The sequence below is a fragment of the Gallus gallus genome, chromosome 4 (assembly GCF_016699485.2).
Source record: "Gallus gallus isolate bGalGal1 chromosome 4, bGalGal1.mat.broiler.GRCg7b, whole genome shotgun sequence".
Taxonomy (NCBI): Eukaryota; Metazoa; Chordata; class Aves; order Galliformes; family Phasianidae; genus Gallus; species Gallus gallus.
Window position 1 is genome coordinate 83,994,517 of NC_052535.1, and position 21,144 is coordinate 84,015,660.

Below are 21,144 nucleotides of genomic sequence, written 5' to 3' on the forward strand. Positions count from 1 at the left end.
TGTGGATTCAGGAAGCCCAATGTCTTTGGCCAAATACGGGCAAGAAAATACAGTGCCCAATGAGAAAACACAGAATTCTGTCCATTTAAACCAATTCTTTGGGGCTGGGTGTTCTTACATTACAGAAAAACCAGCTGTTCCCAAATTGAAAATGTCACAGCTGCAGGAAGGATTGTTTCACACTTTCATGCAGTGTCACATTTTCAGGTGTAGTGTTTTCATAAGAGAAATATCCAGGCAGGAGACAGTTCCACCATGTTATTAGATGATTCTTGGCCTGGGGTTGTTTTCAGCTTTGCGATAAAAGAGCACGTCAGGCAGAAAGAAACCCCACAGAACTTTAGAATAGCTGTATTCAGCTTAATGATATGACGTTAAAAAGGAGGGTTTATCTTGCTGCCAAAATGGAACTTTGGCAAAAGATCTTCCTTACAAACAATCTGGAGTTAAAATAACTTTGGTTCCAGGCCTGAAGATGCAGAAACATGATAAATACTGATATTAAGTTGTCACAGAGTTTGTGTCAGTTGGGTTGCAAAGAAAATACTGACCTTCTGTGTGAGATGAATAGATACTTAACCACCAGTTTGATTCAGGCAACAGGATGACAGTTATGTGAGAGCCCTGAACTACCTCACACGGAGTAAGGACTGCACTTAAACAGATGTTCTCAAAGAAAAAAATAGTCTATTCATTAAACCATCAATAATGCAAGGCCAAAGATGCTTGGCGACCTCCTCTAATGATGTGAAATATTGATGGTGACAACACTGCAGCCTGCTGTAACACTTTATGATTCTGTCACAGGAGGAGATGGATGAACCTGTCCTGTATGGGTTGGGTCACTAATTAAATAACTGTTTTGTAGGTTGGATGGGGCAGGAACAGCTGCAAGGGAACCAGCACAAATCAAGGATCTTCCACCTACTTCTGTCTAGGATCATTTTTTAAAGCGACCCTACAGCATTGCCTCAAATCTTCAGGCCAGCATCAGAAAATTGCTTTTGATTCTGTGAAAAGATCTGACTGGAACACAAGGAGAAAGGCAAGTAATGGCCCCAAGCCAGCTGGCCTTTTTTGGGCTAGACAGGCCGGTATCTTAAGTTGATATTTCTGTTTGAATGTACCCAAAGAAGAGCAAAACAAATCCCATTGCATTGCAAGCAGATATCCTTAGGTTTTGTTGTTGTTGTTGTTTGTTTATTTGTTTGTTGGAATGACAGCTTCCCAGGCAAGACTTGGATTGCATGGTTCAGGAAAGGAGCGTGAAGGTTGTCAGTGTGTAGAAAAGAAGGAAGAGAAGAATCCAAGATCACGAGAGAGCAAAAGAGGAAATCCAGCCCAAATTCTACTTGAAGACTCTTGCTGCTAAATTGTACAGTGACAGAAATACCACTTTCACACAGATACGTGTGTGGTACAAGTGGGACTGCTTTCAAACACAGGATGATAGCAGAAATTTCTCAGACAACTTAGGCCTAGGAAGGAAATCAACTCATTTTAGCCATATGAACGTATCTACATCAGTCACCTAAGAAATTCATCCTTTAAAAGTGAGCTGTCATGTTCAGTTCAGTCATCAGAGCTCCCAAGTGCCGGCGACAATTTGCCCTCTCTCCATGCAGCACCAGGCACGTGTCCATCACCTTTTATGAGCAGCAACCAAGAAAGCCACGTGGATCAAAACAAGCTTTTCTTGGAAAATGCTCATACTGTAATAATGAAGAACACATTGTCCTTATGAGGAGATAATTTATACAGACCACCTTTTGCGGACAGAAGGAAAATCGCTGGTTGGAGATCTTGAGGTTGTTGGGGCAAAAACAGAGTGTGAAGAGCACAGGTCAGGAGAGAAGGAAATACTGAGGTAGTGCTAAAAGGAAGAGGGAAGTATCATGAAGAAAAGGCAGCAAGGCTTGGGGGATGGCTGAATTCTTCCATGCCAATAATAATAATAATAATAATAATAAAATGGCACCCATTGACAGTCACTGATTCTTGCTGAACATTTATGGAAACTGAATGGTAGATTTCAGCACAGTGAGGTGGTGGGTGGATTCTTTCAGCTGTGGTGACAGGGATGTGAAAGACAAGCCACATTTTGGACGGCCATGCAGATTTTTACGAGTGTGGCATGCAGGCTCTTGTTATTGTCAGTGAAAATGCATGTCTAATGGGGGTGACTATGTTGGCAAATAGTGCTTTGTAGCTGAGAATTTGCTCTATCAAATAGTGTTAATCCGTGCTTTATATCTGTTGCAGGTTCCATGGAAATAAATAGGAGGCATTACTTTTGGAGCAACCGTAGATGCGGTGTACATATGTGAAGAGTAAGCTGATAAAAAAACCCACCCACGATGGCCTTCCAGAATGCTGAGTGCAGAGTGAGGAGTGGTGACTGCAGCCTCTCCAGCCGCACACACACAGCGCTCTGCAACTCTGCTCGTTAAAAGCCTCGTAAAGGAGTAATCACTGCTCTCCTCATGGCACACGTCCCAGCAGTAGAATGGATATCATGTAGAGACGAAGCAGTGGTGGTGAATATACTTCAGTAAAACAGCAGCATAGAATCATAGAATAACCCAAGTTGGAACAAATCTACAAGGATTGCTAAGTCCAGCTCCCGGCTCCATACAGGACCACCCCAAATCCAAACCCTGTGCCTGAGAGCAGTGTCCAAATGCTTCTTGACCTCCAGCAGTTCAGGGCCGTGCCCATTGCCCTTAGAAGTTTTCTTGACTTTCTATTATGAAGACCAACATCTCCAAGAGAGACAGCAGAACGATTTTTTGCTCCTCTAATCACTGCCTTCATAAAAATGGATCCGTTATTGGTGCATCTGTAAAATGGAGTGAAGGTGAGAGCCTTTCCCAGCAGCCTGAGGGGACCTGTGACTTGTGGATACACATAGGTCTGCTCCAGAGCCATTGAGTGGCAGGGCTCACTGCTACCCCGGGTGTTTCTTTTTTTAAAGCTAAATGCAAACCACACACCCTGTAGTTTCAGATGGACAAGATACAGTTTATAGAATCATAGAATCATTTGAGTTGGAAGGGCTCCTTAAAGACCATCTAGTCCAACTCCCCTGCAATGAATAGGAACACCTACAGCTCCATCAAGTGCTCAGAGCCCCGTCCAGCCTGACCTTGGGTGTCTCCAGGGATGGGATGTCCACCACCTCTCTGGACAACCTGTGCCAGTGCCTCACTGCCTTTATTGTAAAACATTTCTTCCTTACATCCGATCTAAATCTTTCCTCTTTCAATTTGAAACCACTTCCCCTTGTCCTGTCACAACAGGCCCTGATAAAGAGTCCGTCCCCTTCTTTCTGATAGCCTCCCACTTGTAGGTCAGCTCTGAGCTGGGATGCCCAACGCGTTGCCACGTGGGACTTCAACCTAAAAGAGGGTGAGCTGAGCTGAGACATAAGGAAGACGGACGTCCTTCGCTATGAGGGTGGTAGGATGGGATCGGGCTGCGGCGGTCCCGTCCCTGGGGGCGTCCGGGGCTGCGGGCGGAGGGCTGCGCTGTGCCGCTGCACCCGGCAGGTGGCAATGCAGGAGAGCTGCAGGGTGGGAGCTGCTGGGCTGCGGCTGGCAGCGAACCCCGGGGAGAGGGACCCTGAGCGGAGCGAGCAGCTATTTTAATTCCGTTTTATTTAGTAGGGTTTGAACTTAGAGGTTCGTAGCATCGATCTGTGGCAGCAGGTTGGGTGTCCCGCATCCACAACCTTAGGGGTGACCTGTGAGCATAGCGAAGTACGCACCGTTCTGCAATCAAAGGTGGAAGCCACCATTTGTGTGTGTGTGCTGGCACACACGTAACACTGTTTCCAGGCCAGGAATGAGCCTTCAATCAGATGTCTTTAACGTGATCGGGGTGTTGCATTAAAATCCGTAGGTTTTATTTGCAAAATACGTCCCCGGGTACCACATCAAGGAAACAACAACTGGAAGAAAGAGCACTGCCCTCTGAGAGAGCCAAACGTGGACGCATTTCCCAAGCAGAACAATGGGAAACTTTCAGAGAAATATATAGAACAACTACAGATTCGTAGAGGCACATTTTGCCCCTTACCTGAAAAAGAAGGAAAAAAACACAATGCCCCTTAAGCCAAAAACAACAGCACAGATGTGGGGGGGAAAGAAGAAGAAAAAAAAGCTTGTTTGTACCAAAAAGCTGATGAAAAGAACTGATGGTTTCTTTCCTTTCTGTTCACAGGGAAGTAGCTGGGCTTGGCAGAGCAGCAGCTCTTTCTTGGAAGGCATCAATGGAGAACTGCAGTCACCCCCAAGATGCCGGAATGCCACAGTGGGAGCAGGTGGGTTAAAGCAGCTCCAGCTCTTATGCAATGCTCCTGCCCTATCTGCAGTGCTGGGAGCTGCCAGAGCTGCCTAACAATATGTCTTTACAGATTTGAATCAGTTTTGATTTTCTGAAACAAAGTTGAGAGGTGACGTTTCATATGTTGAGAAGATCTTCAGAGAAAGATGTAACATATGAAGCAATCTTTAGAATGGCAATAAAAAAAAACCCAACAAACCCACAACAAACAAATGATGAATTCAAACTGGAAACGAAGCACATATTTTAGCAGTGAGAAAGCACATTCTTGGTCTCCTGATGAAGTTTTTCTGACAGATGTGCTCCAGCTAATCACAGTTCTGGACTGTAAATAGCTTGAGAGAGGTCATTTGATATCAGGAGGCTGCAGAAATATGGCTTCTGGCTCTGTTAGCAGGCACTGAGTTATGGAGAAGGTTTTGTCCACAAAACAGAGGTGGCAGGCCCAGAACCAGCTGGTGACTTGGTTATGCAGTACAACCTGAAGCAGCAGCCTTGGCTATTCCTACTATGAAGGTACCCATGGTTCCAGAAAAGAGGATACATAGAGTTTCTTGTAAATACATTTATTTCCCCCAAAATCCCATCAGTGCTATCAGTTCCCTTACATTCTTCACTGTATGACCACCTCGCAGGAGAGACCACACCCTAAGGGCACTCAGTGTATCCCAGGGCCGTTTATCCTGGAGCTGGGCATGTCCCAATTTACATGCGCACAGTTGAGTCATACTCAGAGATGATTAAATTCCAAATGCTCTGAGGGCAGGACCCACTTACAGAGCCTGGAGGCTCCCAGCTCCTCCCATAGCACTGTAGGAGTTAGGAAGCTACCCGGTGGATCACCACGACTGGAGCTGCAGCTCATACCTTCATGCAGAATTGTGGTAACACAGCAGCCAACAGAGATGGCTTGAGATAACACTTTTCCTTCCTTCACCCCAGCAGCCATCCAGAGACATGGCCCAAATCCTTCATTTTCTAGGTGGAAGTCAGCCCTGGAATCTGATGGTGCTTATGGCTATGAAAGGAAGAAAAGGAAACTGTCTGCTGTTTATCTGTTTATTTCCTTTTGGGTTTTGTCTGTATCATCCTGCTTAATGTCTGTGGGTGGGGAGCAAAATATTTAAGTGAATCGACAATCCTTTTGTCCTGGATTGAATAGGCTTTATCATCTTTCTCTCCTCATTGTTCCTTCCAGCTCCATCAGGAGAAGGTCGCAGCTGGGAACTCAGAAGAGTGCTCTGGGAAAACCTGCTCCTCAGCAGGGGAGATGTCCTTCAGAAACACACAATGCAAGAGTTTGTGTCATGGGACAGGAAATAGGGCCAAAGGAACAGCCACAGCCCCTGAGGTGTTACCCCCACATAACCAGCCTTGGCTTTGTGCACTAATTTGGGAAGGAAGGAAACGTCTTACACAGAGCCAGCTGAGCAGGCAGTGTGCTTCTGGTTAATGCTGCCGACCAGCTGTAGTGCAGGAGAAGCCAATGGGAGCAGGCAGGACTGCTCTGAGCTCCAGGAAAGCATCACCAGGTCCCCTCTCTGCCCCACTCCTTCATCCAGGTGGTAACTCCGCCTTAGGGCTGCGTTCCCATGTCAAGGATGGAAGACACTGGAGACTAAAAGCCCTCTGTGACCATGATGCTTAATGAAGACTTTCCCAAGTGAGGTCCAAATCAACAGCTGAATGAACTCCAGCACTAAAACCATCTCAAGTTTGGTAGTCAGCTCCTCCACGTTGTCTCCTTTCCTTCCCGTGTAATAATCTCACTGAAACTGCTTTTGTTACACGAGCCCATTCCTGCTTTTTGTGCAGCACCATGAGTGCCCACCAGCACGAGTTCCACGGCAGGACCTCAGGAACCCCTTCAGTTATCGTGCCCTTCCCATCGCCTTTTGTCCTCTCTCTTAGCCCCATCCTCACACCATTTCTAATCCCCGCCTCCCCCAGGTACTACCTAACGCCAGCAATGGAATACTGTGCTACAGCTGCGGTTTGAGAAGACTCATAACAGCGACAGTCACAGCAGTGTGGCAGATGTATCCTCAGTAAACACACCCCCTTCACTCAGCTGCCCACCAGCTGCATTCTGCAGCGCAGTATGTTTGAGAACATCTAGGCAGCACCAGCCTTTCTTTCCCTCTATTCCCCTCATCATGCAGTTACTCCGGTAACTGCTCTACAAACACATACCCAGGGTGGATACTCCGTCAGCTTTTTCCTCCCCAGAACTCATCACTTAAAAATCCCAGGGGAAAGATTGTTTGCTTTCTGAAATTTGCACACGCTTTTTCATTTCCACGTTGCTGAATTATCTCAGTGTGGCTCAGCGCGTCTCCCTCTCCACCTCACCCAAAACTGAACACCATCCCCTACATGAGGAGCAAGAAGAGGGGTGCCGAGTGCTGTTCTGTAACTCTGGAATCCCACCCCACACTGATGCAGTGGTTTCATGTCATTTTCTTCTCACGCTTTCAAAATAATTTGCAGCTATTTTCATCTCCGTGAAAGATGAATGGCTTTGAGCCATTCTCAACTCCACCCTGACACCTCGTTCTCATTTTTAGTTAAGTCAAACAAACAGCTCTTCTCATCCATCAGCCTCTTCCATTTCACGTTTCCTGGGTCAAATTGCAAGATGTTGCAGTGGGGTCTGACACGTTATTTAAAACCCCAAGGCTCCTCGGTGAAATTATCATCACCAGTCAGCAATAAGGTAAGGAATAACTTCATTGAAATGAAGAACTTCACTGTGTTGCAAAACTTGAGTTGACTCAAATCAGGATTAGATCTCAAGCTGAGGTTTTGCCGTGAGTAGCTCAGATCAGTGTTTAGCACAACCTTCACCCAAACTTCCAACTATGGAGGGAAGCATCTCTAACCCTGCCTCGCTTTCAGTGCTACATGAACAGGACTTCCATAATTATCTTCCCACGGTACACAGAAGCAGGAATAAATGCAGTCGTGTCACGGGATGTTGGCAGAAAACACCCAACCATACTTACAGTTGGAGAATCACAGAATTGCTCAGGTTGGAAAAGACCTTAACGATCATCGAGCACAACCATGACCTAACCCTACTACCCTCATTAACAACCCTTCATTAAATCATGTCCCTGAGCACCACATCCAAATGGTTTTTAAACACATCCAGGGATGGTGACTCAACCACCTCCCTGGGGAGCCCATTCCAGTGCTTAACAACCCTTTCTGTAAAGAAGTGTTTCCTGATATCCAACCTAAACTTACCCTGGCACAACTTGAGGCCGTTTCCCCTCGTCCTGTCACCTGTCACCAGTGAGAAGAGACCAACCCCACTCTCGCTGCAATCACCTTTCAGGTATTTGAAGAGAGCAATAAGGTCCCCCCTCAGCCTCCTTTTCCTCAGACTAAACAGCCCCAGTTCCCTCAGTCTCTCCTCATAGGGCACATTCTCCAAGCCCTTCACAAGCCCTGTTGCCCTTCTATAGACCTGCTACAGTATCTCAGTGTCCTCTCTGTACTGAGGTGCCCAAAACTGAACACAGTACTCAAGGTGGGGCCTCACCCGTGCTGAGTACACAGGCAGGATGACTTCCCTAGTACTGCTCACCGCACCATTCCTGATACAAGCCAGGATGCCATTGGCCTTCTTAACCACCTGGGCACATCACTGGCTCATGGAGAGATTAAGAAATCAGGCCTACACAGGCCACCCCCTCTGCTGACACAAACATCAAGATGCAGAATAGCAGAGTACAAAGCTATTAAAACATCGTTTACAGGCAACAAGTTCATACCTGCTGTGAGTCATGTGCTGCTCTTGGTTTAATGCCTGAAGGCGCCTGAGATAGGAGCTACAAATTGATATGTCTGCTGGATTTTGGGCTCCAGGCAGAGCAGTCAGGGAACACAGACCAGAAATCCCAGCAGCAGTCTCTGCCTGCAGCCATTTCTGGCCCCCACGAAGCTGGAAGGTTTCTGGAGTCATGCTGGAGTAAGGCTGAGAATGAAAGGCACCCTGCAGGGCCCGCACTGGGCACTGCCCACAGGGGTGAGCCAGGAGGCAGCAGCTGCCTGAAACAAACAGAGCTCACTGCAGTCCAAATAGGTGGTTTGACTGCAGGATTCCAATGCAAGCAGTCACGGCTAATAAAGAGCTTCTTCTGGACCTCTAGAGTGCACTTCCTAACACACCATCAGAGATACAAGGCTGGCATCTGGATGCTAAAGTGATCTCTCTGTAAGCAGAGGCCCTCCTGTTGCAGGACAGCAGCTCTCCTCCCCTCGCTCCCCCAGCCAGATCTCAGGGAGCGCGGATTTCCACCACTCCCTTTAGGCCACAGAAAGGAAAAAGGGCTGAAATCTCAGGAAGCCGCAGCTCTAACTGGTACTTAAAGAAGCAAAAGCAACAATTTCCATGACCTGCCACTGTTTGCTGGTTACCATGCACTTCTGCAGAACTGAGCTAGAAAGCCCAACAAATACATATGAAGACTAAAAACAACCCAGAAGAGCACACATGCACACCCCTTCCCTCCCTGCCCTTCTATGAAATAGGGAGAGGTTGCCACTCTCAAAAGTTCTCCTTGCCCTTCTCCTGCTATGATAACGCATAGAGTCAATGAAACAAAAACAGACGCTGTTGCACTTGGATTTCAGCAATGCTTTCCCCAGGGCAAGCTTGAGCTGATGCTCCTAATCTTGCATTATCAGGAAGGAAAACATAAATCACTTTGATAGCCAATTACTCCAGTTACCGATGCCAGCTCTCATTATCTATCTCCACCTAAGCAGGAGTCACCTATATCTGCTACTTCAGAAAACGCTGAGGGAAGCAGACACTTCCAGCAAGGAGCACAGGAAGAACTGGTCTCGGCCAAACTGACAGCTCTGCAGCACTCCAGATACACCAGTTGAGAAGCATCAATAATGTATGCTTATTGAAAATGGAACCTTTGAAGACATCTCACAGGAGATCTCACTGAACTGATTATATGCATCTCTGCCACGATCCTGTAGCCCATAAAGTTGTGATTTTGTGAGTCCTGTAGGAAGTGACAGAATTGACAGGAACAGAGCAGTGTATGGTTCACATATGAAAAGTTTAAGCCAAGAAGAGGTGTTTGAGATGGTCTTAATTTAGAGTCAACAACACAGATGATTTTACCTTGCATAATACTAAAAGACACACGGAAGCTGCACTCCTTGTGTGACCCTTTAAAGAGGGTTTGGGTTTTTTTTTTTTTTTTACCATTTAAATACGAAGGAACTTTCTTATTTTATATAATCAAGAAATGGAAAACAGTTTTTATTAACATGTTTTACATTTACAATCTTTTATTAGCTAATCAACATCAACATGCAAAAATAAGCGCTAAATACAAACCTCTACAATATGGTTTTGTTTAAACTACAATGGTTTAATTCTTTTCAAAAGTCGTAAGGATGTGTTCTGTAGTCATTAAAATTGAACTATTAGTTTCAGTCATGAATACTATTTAGGCCCTAAAATTATGTAATTATCCTGCAAGGCATCTTCAGAAACTTTGCCCAACACTTAAGAATACCAGCTCATTTTCATGTGAGTACATTCTCAAAGCAAGAAATAAGGCAGTAGCACTAATGATTTCATATTGAACCCTATGCACATAACTAATAACTTTAGAAGGACTTTAACACTATGGTAGACTGGAAAAAGAACATTTAAACAAGCATCAAATTTTTGCCTGAAATGTTCTCAGTTTCTCTCGATATTTATGCAACCTCCTTAAAATATTTGGGTTTGGAAAAAGACTTTAACTCCTTCAAACCAGTCCCTAGTTGATCCTCCAGAGAAGCCAGTCTCGTGTCAACGACATCAATATTTTCCCATGGAAATAAGTTACATGATTCACGTTCAGGATTACTTCACGAGAGGATCATAAAGAAGGCAAAGAGGAGCTTAAAGGAGAGTATTCGTAGTACTGAAATCTTTCATAACAAAAGGGTCTCGGACAATTGTGAAGAAGAGGGAAGAAAAATGGATTTAGGTTTCAATCTGTTGCAACTTTTCCCCCAGTGCAAGTGTCCATCTTTAAAGAGAGTTATCCTTTAAAAGATGAAAGTACTTTTGAGAAGAGTCCAATTTTTGACCTTATGTTACAAAACCTTGACAATCAAAGTTTCTTTTCGTTTTCATTCAAGTACAAACTTAAGTCATAATTCCTCTTTTCTTTTGTTTAAAGAGTGTTTATTGTTGCTCATTGATCTTTGGTCGCAAGAAACAATAATGCCACCGACAGGTCTGATCACCAAGGTGGCAGGTTTTGCTTCTTTGCCACACATTAAGGCCCCCCCCCTTTACAGGGAATGCCAATGTACACTGCGTCAAAATTCCAGCGGCACTTCGTCTTGTGTTTTTTACGGACCTACATGATGTAGACTTTCTCAGCTTGTGAGAAGTTGAAGACTTCTTTGGTTCTTGGGCAAATTACTTTGTCATCTTGACGAATAGAAAGCAGAGACTGGAAAAGAATGAAATCAGAAGATAATACTCGCGATAGTATCTCAAAGCATTCATAACTCAGAGCATTCTTAACTGTTTAGTAAATAATCTCTTCTTTTTTAGAGTCTGAGGTGAAAACATCTTCATCCACAGGGTACTTGCTCTGTACTATTACACTCCAGAGGGGAAAATTTCCAGTGCCATTTGATTTCACGCTATCAGCTTGCATGTTCACAATACATTAGTTTCCTTACAAAGCAATTTTATCACATTCAATCCCTTAAGAATTACTGTAAAAGTGTTGTTCCCCCCCCCCCCCCCCCCGTTAATAGAGATGTTTCCAGCTTTCTGAGTTTACAAGCTCTTATTTTGATAGAGGAAGTTACTGTGACCACTGCTATTCCAGACATCAGTAAGGCACTGATTTCAACACTTACATTGTATCCATAGACATATCCATTTGGTAACATCATGGGAGGATTATTTTCATTCATTACATCCCCCGAAATCTTGCAGACTAGTCGGGAGTTGGCACAGTGTGCCATAGGCAGAGGCTGAGCCAGCTTGTTCAGGGATTTGCTACACACAGGGCAGTCTGGGTTTTTTGAACTCCCATCCTCTTTATAGCACTGTCTATTTAACAACAAGTTAAGGTACAACCAACGGACGTGGAATCAGTTAATGAAATACATCAGAAATACAGTAATCTGTGCAAGTTTAGACTAGGTTATACAGTGTATGCAACTATTCAAGATTATTGAATTATTATGATTCTATGATTGTGTGCATACGAAAACCAAGTGCTTGGTTTCAAGAAGGAACAGCAGTGAGCAACATGCACCTGGCACACTCGACAGGTAACATTTCTCCTTTAGAGCACATCAGTACCATCAGCCCTTCTTAAACAGACTATATTGTATCACAAACACAACCAACCTGCTGAAGATGCAGGATATATTTGTATATTCCTATAAAAACAAGCAGGATAAACTCTCAAGTAGTTAAAAAAACTGTGGCTCTCACCTAGCTCTCTGACTTTTGCAAATATATTACCCTATATATATGTTACCCTACCCTATATATATATATATTACCCTACCCTATATATATATATATATATTACCCTACCCTATATATATATATATTACCCTACCCTATATATATATATATATTACCCTACCCTATATATGTATATATATATATATATTACCCTACCCTATATATGTGTATATATATATATTACCCTACCCTATATATGTGTATATATATATATATATTACCCTACCCTATATATGTGTATATATATATATATTACCCTACCCTATATATGTGTATATATATATATATTACCCTACCCTATATATGTGTATATATATATATATATATTACCCTACCCTATATGTGTATATATATATATATATATTACCCTACCCTATATGTGTATATATATATTACCCTACCCTATATATGTATATATATATTACCCTACCCTATATGTATATATTACCCTACCCTATATATATTATCCTATCATGGAAAGGATGACCCAGTACGAAAACAACGTAGAAACAAAAAAATAGGTAAATGCCTTTTTTTTTTTTTGCACTTTCTGAAAAGCATTCATAGAAAAAACACTGTGCTCAACATCAGTATCTGCATTGAAGGATACGGTGTTTTTATAGCTGAAAGGCCTGCCTGGAGTGTTATAGTAAAAACAGAATTGTTTCCCAGCTGATGTAGTCTGTAGTTATCATATCTAAACTGCTGTATCAGCATTCTCCATCGAGCGGGGTCCAAGAGATCCTGTTAAAAAAACAACACAACTGTAAGTTGTTTTTAATCTAGTTTAATCTGGAGGGAAGCCTGAGAGTGGTATAAACTCACTAGACTGAATCCATTACAAAATAAAAGCATACATGCTAACACACAGTAAGAATGTACTTGTTTAGAAAGGACTTCAACACTACATTAGCAAAGCCTTATTTAAAGCATTACGTAAAATAGCTGGCATGATGATATTCAGTCTCCAATCTTTTCATTATACTTGTGCACATGAGCTTCTGAAAACATGAGATCTTAGTTCAAACAACATGCTTTAGTTTTTAATAAAAGACATCTACCCAGAGGTTCCATTAAGTGATTCTGCAATAAGCGTAGTTCCTATACTCCTCTTTGCTCTATCCACATCTATCAAATCTTCTAACTAAAGTTCGTAAATCTTTATAAGGATTTTTGTTTGTATGGCATTCTAAAATGCCAGCCTATTTATGAAGCAACATTAGTATGTGGACATTTGCTCTAAAGCCTCTGAACGGGTAATATCCGACTTAGCAGACATCTGTTGAGAAGTTAGAAGCATTTTTACCTCGAGTCAGACTAATTCTACCAATGCATCTTTGTAATTTGTACTGTTTATAGAATTTCCAATCACTTGAACAAGGAATTTAATTTGAAGAGCTGGCACAGCTTCAGGTTACAGAATGCTATGCGTTCAAGGGCACATTTCTTACATATTGTAATGCTACGGGTTACAAAAAAACCCACAGGTTTAAGTACATAATATGACCTTCATTTAAAAAGGATTTAAGATAACCAGGAACTAAACACACAGAAGTCAAGGTTATTCTGAACTCTAAAGTCACACCATGAAAAGTCATGTAGGAAGACTTGGAAAACCTACTTGTTATATTTTACATACATAGGTAAAGACCTAATCTCTCCTTCTGCTAGCACCTCTCCCTTCCTACCCATAACCTACATTTGTTGTTATGACAAATAGCAGTGCTGATCACTCTTAGAAATAAGCTCAATATTATCAACTGCACACACTACACTTTGAGGCAAATAGGAGAAAACTTCTTTTAATATATTTAGTTTATTAACTAGGATTTAAAAGAAAGTAATGCAGAGACAGTACACTGTGTAGCAGTAGCAACAAATTCAATACACGTTGATACCAAACTACATAGGCAGTGATATTACCATGATGCAGACATCAGCCCTTATGCTTTACCCTGCACCACTTTGCCTCTGTCTCTCCTCATTTTACTTCTTAAGCAAGGAAAGACAGAAGAAAGAAGGATGGACTTCACTGTCACCTTCTGTTGTGATCACCTGTGCTGTGGAATTCCCTCATCCAGAAAGATCAAGCTGGCCGGAGAACTTGTTTGAAGGTTTTAATAGTATGTTTAAGTATTTCATGTTGTCTTACATCCAGTCTTTCAAACCATCTATGTTGATCTCAACATCAGTGGTTGAAAAAATGTGCTTATATTGCCATGCTGATATGTGGCCATGTTATTCCACAGGACTCTTGGCTTGTTATGCCAGCTGAACTATTGCCTACCTTCCACTACCCCTATTATCGATAGGCGAGGACTGGTATTAAGATTAAGGAAATATAAAAAATGGATTTTTTAGAAAGTAGAACTAGGAAAAAAATAGTTTATCTATGGATCATTGTTGCATTCTGTTTCACAGAAAAACAAATTACAAGCTTGTTATATTATCCCACTGAATCACTGAATTTCAAGCATAATATCACCTACCTTATAGGGGGAGATATGAGTGTCTGAAGGAAAAGCCAACATCCCCATCACTTGTCGAACCTCATCCAGCTGGCTTCCCTCAGCCTGACTGAAGTGCTTCCTTGCATGTCTGAAATAGACAATTTAGACCTTTCAGATATGGTTGTTTCTACATCAAATAAACTCATGTTACGTTAGACTTCAGAGAAAAACTAAGTTCTGTTGTCAATACACAATCAAAAAGGTGGTGTACTTAAAGGGACTTATAGCCCTACATATAAGAATAGAAGAATAACTTCAAACACGAGGAATTTTGTACTGCAGTTACTTAGAAACCAAACTTTCTACCACAGCATGTAATCTTACCTCACCTACACCCAGCATGACAGATCCAAGACTGGTGGAAGAAATGTCTCCATTTACACAAGCTCAGTGTGTTGCTCTTTTGCATACACTTGTAAGAAAGGAATGTGGTCCAATAATGTGGTAAATGTGGTATTCCGAACCACTAAAAAAAATCAAAGCATTTAAAATCCTATCCTGTTTTCATTGACATTTGAGAGAACATTTACCTTTGGCTAAGTGATTATTTGCTATAGGCTGGAAGGCAGTGTCAGTTTCTGTACAGACTACCAGAAATTGGAGGGTAATGCAATAAAACCCACCCTGCTACCAGCAGCCTTCTAAATACTATGAAAAAAATATAACTACTACAAATTCATACAGAAAACAGATACATAAAGCTGAAAAATTACATATTAGAAAGAAGTAACAGAATTACCAAGAACAAGACCTTATAGCTCTCTATAACAACCTGAAGGGAGGCTGTAGTGAGCTGGGGGTCAGCCTCTTCTCTCGTGTGACAGTGATAGGACTAGAGGGAATGGCTTCAAACTGCACCAGGGAAGGTTCAGGCTGGACGTTAGGAAATACTACTTCTCTGAAAGGGTGGTCAGGCAGTGGAATGGGCTGCCCAGAGAGGTGGTGGAGTCACCGAGCCTGGTGGTGTTCAAAGAGCGTTTGGATGTTGTGTTGAGGGATATGGTTTAGTGAGAACCATTGGTGAAGGGTGAATGGTTGGACTGGATGATCCTGTGGGTCTTTTCCAACCTTAGCAATTCTATGATTCTATGATCTTTAAAGTAAAGACAAATTTTAAGACATGCACAAAATGCTGCAAAACTAGTGAATTATCAGATAGGGATATCTGACTGCTTTAAAACCCTGTATGAAAGCTTCTCATGTAGCCATGTTAGTTCAGCATTTCTGCTGAAGTCCCTATTTACAGTGCTGCACAAGTGTTGCGTAGTAGACCGAATACAGAATCAGCTCTGTATTGAATTTCTGGCATTGCTAAAATGTAGAAAAGTCTTCTCTGTGCTGCATTTTCTCCATAGCTTCTGTTACAGTGCAGATAAAAAGTTACCTCTCAACTACCACAAAGAGTGCTCATTTTAACCTTTTTAGAGATCTTTTAGAAGTCTTCTTCTAAGAGTACAAATGATTTTAAAAGCACAGAGTATTCCTCAATTGTCCAAATTGTTCTCCTCTCCCAAAAGAGAGATACAGATTTAATTTTTTCTAATTCTATGTTCTGCTAACTGTGCTCAGGTCACCAATAATACCATGAGAACAGTCTCTTCAGCAGTGTTTCAGTGCTCCTACTTCCTCTCCCACTCAAACCAGGAAGCAGTGGAAGTTATGCAGGACAGACTGTTTCCACTCAGCTTCCTATTTTGGGTGAGCAATTCAGGAATGTAAATATTGTTCCCCAGGTAATAACTGCTACAATAGGAAAAGTACAAAATTCGTGTCCTGAGAGCAGAGCCTCGGCAGCCTGAACATGCTGGAAGAAAGCTCAAGTGTTTGTGTAGCCCTGCTCATGAAAGCAATAACTGTTCAAAAGAAAGCTCAGACAGAACAAAAATTCAGACCTACCAGTCGAACAGGATTACTGTGCACACACACACAAGGGAGAGAAGGAAGAAAAAAATCTTACAATGATCTGATCACTCTGCACTTGTGCTCCGTGGTGTCAAAACAGAAGCAGTAATTCAGTTTTGCAACATCCTCTTTAGATTTGAGACCCTACTCCCTGCCAAGCATCAACAACTTATTCTTATATCCCTCTTGTTTATAGGAAGACCTGGAGCTGTAACACAGAAGTACTGGCCATGCTTAATGCATATGTTTAAGAATATCTAGAATAAATTTTGTGTATACATATATAAAACCAGCATATGCTAGCCTTTCAGGCGAGAAGTCTTCACCAGGCCAGCACTTCAATGACTTGAGAAATACTGAACAATTTACAATATGGTACCCACTTTGAGTCCTACCAGAAGGAATTAGGTTTTCTGAAGTCCGATTGTGTTAGTTTTTATCTTATGATTTTCTCTGCCACGTCCCTTATAAAAACAAGGAAGTCTTCCCATGAAGCTTGAGATACCAATGTCTGAACCTCACCTACTGTGCACCAAGCAAGCCACAGTGAAAATGAAGAAATGCTTCACAAGAAGCAATTTCATTAATTCATGGCACTATATTTTTGGTTAACGTTGGGAAGTAAGAGGCAATACTACGAGAATTTGTGAATGCAAAACATTTCAGTACCACTTTTCTTGCTCCTGTACCATTACTTAATCCTTCCCTTTCTACTCTGCCATTTCCATTCTCTCCATCTTTTCCAGATGGAAAACTCTTGGAGGTACTATGAACTCTAATGAATGTTACCATGCTTAATTCCAGTGTTTTTACTACATTAGCATGCATTGGTCAGTATAGCTAGAGCAGTGGGTTACATTTTTTCCATCATTATCTGTGGGTCATCATTGAAATCACCGAATCCTCCTTTCTCAAATGCCAAAGTGATTCTGTGAATTCTGTAAACACCTTCTGTTTGAAATAGCTGTTCCTTCAGCCCAAGGAAGTATGTATGCAAACAGTACCCTTGGCATATCCAAAAAGGAAAGGATATCTGTGAAGACTTGATTTACAGTCTGCATGAGAGTCTGTTTCTGGAAAAGTATTTAAAGTACAGAATGTATGTGTACACATCTATTATGCCTGAATACTTGAATGAAAGTATTTATCAGGAAGAAGCAATAACTTAACATGAACATAGCGTGTTATCAAGAGGATTTATTCTTTCTGCTCAGTCTTTTGGATCCATTCCTGAGTGCATTTATCTCAGAGACTGTTATCACTACCAGAAAAATTTATAATTGAAGCACTTAAACTTTTATTTTTTTTTATGCAACTGTTCCAACAGCACTTCCCCACCCCTCAGAACATAAAGATGAAGGAAAAAAACCTGTGCACGTATACCCTCATTGGCGATAAGTATACTAAAAGTAGTAGTGGCCATTTTCTTTGTACATCACTGGCTACTCTTGTTCGCTATTTTTGTCCTTTATGTCTTAAGAGTATAGGCTGTTTTGTTAAGCTTTTAGCAGAGAACTGTGCATCCCATGACACCCCATGAAAGCAAAGCATTCTCAAAAGTCTGACAGCTTTCTGCTGAAGTTCGTGAGAGCACCAAAAGCATGAAATGAGTGTCATTCATTGCTACTGCAGCAGGCACAGGCTTTATGCAATCTGAAGAGACTGTAGGAGTTACAAGCTGATGAGTTAGCCTAAGAACTTCGTGATGTATTTAGGCAGAAGTGATTTACTCTCTGTATTGAAAAAACAGCTTTAGTACATTCTTGAAACAAGCTCTCTGAAAACTGCTCTGATAAGCTACCTCAGAGCAAGGTCAGTCTGTACTTCTTCTATTCTAAAAAGCTACAGAAATTCAAACACACATTTAATAAGATAAATATTTTTAAGGCTCCCATCAGTTTCATCCTAAAAGCAGTATGGCGCTTTAGAGGTTCGCAGCAGGCAGCAAGCAAAGCTTTCAAACTTATTTAAACACCAGCTGCGTCTCAACAAAATGTCAGCTCTCTGAGTTCCACTCATACAGGAAACTACTTGGTAAACAGCCTCTTTCTCTGCTTTCTAATGGATGCCTGACCTATTTATTGCACCAGGGACACAATACTGAAAGAATCCTGCTGCAGGCACTTAACAGAAGCAAGCTAATAAAAAACACAAGTTCCGATGGTTTGCAGCAAGATTTATGCTACACCTTCCTACAAATATCTTCCCTTATTACACACTTATTTTGAAGCAAAGTAGAACATAATGCCAAAAGCTAACTTTTTTTAAACCACATTCCTTAAGGACGGCACTGAGAAGTTGAACTCAATGTACAAAATCATCAGAAATTATCAAGTTAGAAAAGTGAATTGAGAAGGCCTTCTGTGGGTCCTTTTCTCTGAGAAGTTATACAATTAAAGCAGCATTGTCATCTCTGGCAAGTTATAACTGCCAATTGTAAACACATGGCAACCCTGAACTTCAACAGGTATATGGAATCTACATGCTTTACCCCACCACCGCAATACACTGAAGCTCATTTCCAATGTAGAAAGGACATACAAGTTTTAAATCTTGAAGGACTTAAATATGCTTTAATACATGTTTACAAAGAAAGCCTCAAAGGTAAAAGAACGAACCAATAAGTACAAATTATCCCATGTCAAGAGTGCTGGACCCTAAAACGAGGGCAACAACTTGCAAATTCTGCTAGATCTGACAAGGAAAAGGAACCAGGAGGAAACAAACTTCCAGAAACAATAACAGAATACAGAATGAGCTTGTTACTTTGTCCCAGTTCTTAGCCCATCTCTTTACTTCAGCTCTACCCCCACCCCATTTTCTAAGCTACATAAGGAAGTTGAAGATCAAAAAAAGTAGTTTTCTGAGCATGGACTATTCATTGTTAAGATGCATGACTGCACATTTGGCAAAGAAGCAAAATTAGCAGAGACTAAAGCTAAAGGCACAAAGGCACAGTATTCACTGGATATAAAGGGCACAATGGGCTTCAGAAGACAGACCAAGTAGTTCAGTCTTTCATCCTTTTCCTAAGTACCTGGCTTAATTCCTTAGGACCTCAGAGCTCTGTCAAAGAATATGCATACGTATCTAAATGACAGCATGTAGCCTCTCCATCCCTCAGTTATTAACATGCTACAATTATTTAGCAGTTTTATCAGACTCCATATCTGGTCAAAAGTATGATGACAACCATTTAGGTGCAAGTAGGGCAACGTTGTAATGATATGAGGTGTCTCAAAGACAACAAGAGAACAAAACCAGAAATAACAATCTGAAATAACCCCTAAAACTAAAAGGAGAGTCAATTTGGTGTAGGGGTTAGCATTAGGCTAGCCTCTCAACACTGTTGAGCTGCCTTTTCCTTCTCTTCCTAAATTCAAGGACTAAGTTCCTCATCCATTTATTCAAGAGAAATCATCTGGTTCACCCTGCAGAGGAATTGCTACATCTAAAGCAGATGACTGAGCTAAAAATGCTTTCAGTCTGCACTTACGATACTTGATATGTTTTCTACAGCTCTGCACTCCTCAGACCAAAAAGCAGCTTTTCCACAAAATACAAATCTCCTGCTGGTTTCAATTTCTAGTACAACTTCAAAGGCAGTAATACTTGCCACTTCCTCAACATAAAACTTGTCAGAAATCTTAAGGTGCAACAGTTATCACTGCAATGTATTACAGGAGTATGAAGTCTGGCCATAAAGCTTGTCAACTCACCCTAGGTTTAAATATCTTTAAAGATAAAAACAACCAGAACCTGCTATGGAGGTCCTCTCCCCCTTCTCCATGTCTAAGCTCCAGTAGGCTCTGCCCCTGCACCATAAGCTATGGTGCTGGAAAAAAATACTTCTTGTAAGAATTATCAACACATTTTATAGTCCCACTATCAAATTCCCACTTATTTCAGCAGAACTGGTTTCCTGCATTATCCTGGAATATTATTTCAAGACTTTAAACCAAAACTGCAAACTAAAAAGCATAAATCAACTCATGGACTGAAATTGTGAGAAAAACCATCTTAAGGTTGAAGCCAGGTTACGGTCAGACCTAACTTGAGTTCTCCGACTCATTCACACCACCTTGGGCAGTGTTATTTTCTTCTCAAAGTTCTAGTGTTAAACTAGTTCAAGAGATAAAATGGATATTGAGTTTATTTGGGGCTAGGGAAAGGGAATGAGACAGGACTTGTCACATAACAAGGAATTATCAAGTTATCCATTCAATACAAGAAGGCCAAATTTGCATTTTGTACTAAAGCCTAAATGTGACAAATATGATTAGAGATAAAACAGAATATAATTCAGTCAAATGAAGTGTTAAGCTTCAGATGTGTTTCTTTCACCTTTTAGTATTTTTGCAACAAAACTGCAATGAGTACCTATCAGAAACTACCTTTACATCTTGAAAGACAAGTACGTTCATTACATACCACCAGAATACATAGTTTTAAAATCAACTTTGTGATCCTTGACCATGGAGTGAAAAGATGTGGAGTTTAAATAACAACAACAGATTTTCAAAGAAGTTGCATCTGGACTGACATCTTACCTTTGGAAAATACAAAAAACAACCTCAACTAAAATCCAAAACCTGATCACAATAACACCATCAAGGTTCCTTGCAGCTGTGGGGCTTTCAGGTGTTGCAATAATAGTCACATTACTGATGAAGCATTCCATCACTGTAAGAAATGTTTGTAAAGCATCCTATTTTCATACCTCACAGCATCCAGTCTCTTGTTCTGTCGAATGAGTTCAATGAACTCCTGAATCCTTAGGCTGAATTCCAGACAGCTCTGAGATTAAAGACAAGACAGGGTCTTAGATGGTGCCAAAACCACGCTTCTCCAGATGTTAAATAC

The 21,144-nt window shown here is 41.5% G+C and overlaps 1 protein-coding gene and 1 long non-coding RNA gene across 9 annotated transcripts in view; one reads left to right on the forward strand and one right to left on the reverse strand.

The window, feature by feature from the left end:
* The first annotated feature begins 3,345 nt into the window (after positions 1-3,345).
* Positions 3,346-7,505, forward strand: LOC121113230. Its single transcript, XR_005859940.1, has 3 exons — positions 3,346-3,408; positions 4,222-4,321; positions 5,543-7,505. It is a non-coding gene; the product is annotated as an uncharacterized LOC121113230 (long non-coding RNA).
* A 2,126-nt stretch (positions 7,506-9,631) lies between these two features.
* MAEA (macrophage erythroblast attacher) overlaps positions 9,632-21,144 on the reverse strand; it is a 46,213-nt gene continuing 34,700 nt past the window's right edge. For all 8 annotated transcript variants that reach the window (XM_015285923.4, XM_046940278.1, XM_015285925.4 and 5 more), the window contains 5 exons: positions 21,002-21,078; positions 14,359-14,467; positions 12,480-12,613; positions 11,248-11,443; positions 9,632-10,829 (listed from right to left, as the gene is read on the reverse strand). In XM_015285923.4, the coding sequence (XP_015141409.3) occupies positions 10,734-10,829; positions 11,248-11,443; positions 12,480-12,613; positions 14,359-14,467; positions 21,002-21,078 (612 nt within the window). In that variant the 3' untranslated portion in view covers positions 9,632-10,733. The remainder of the gene's footprint in view (positions 10,830-11,247; positions 11,444-12,479; positions 12,614-14,358; positions 14,468-21,001; positions 21,079-21,144) is intronic.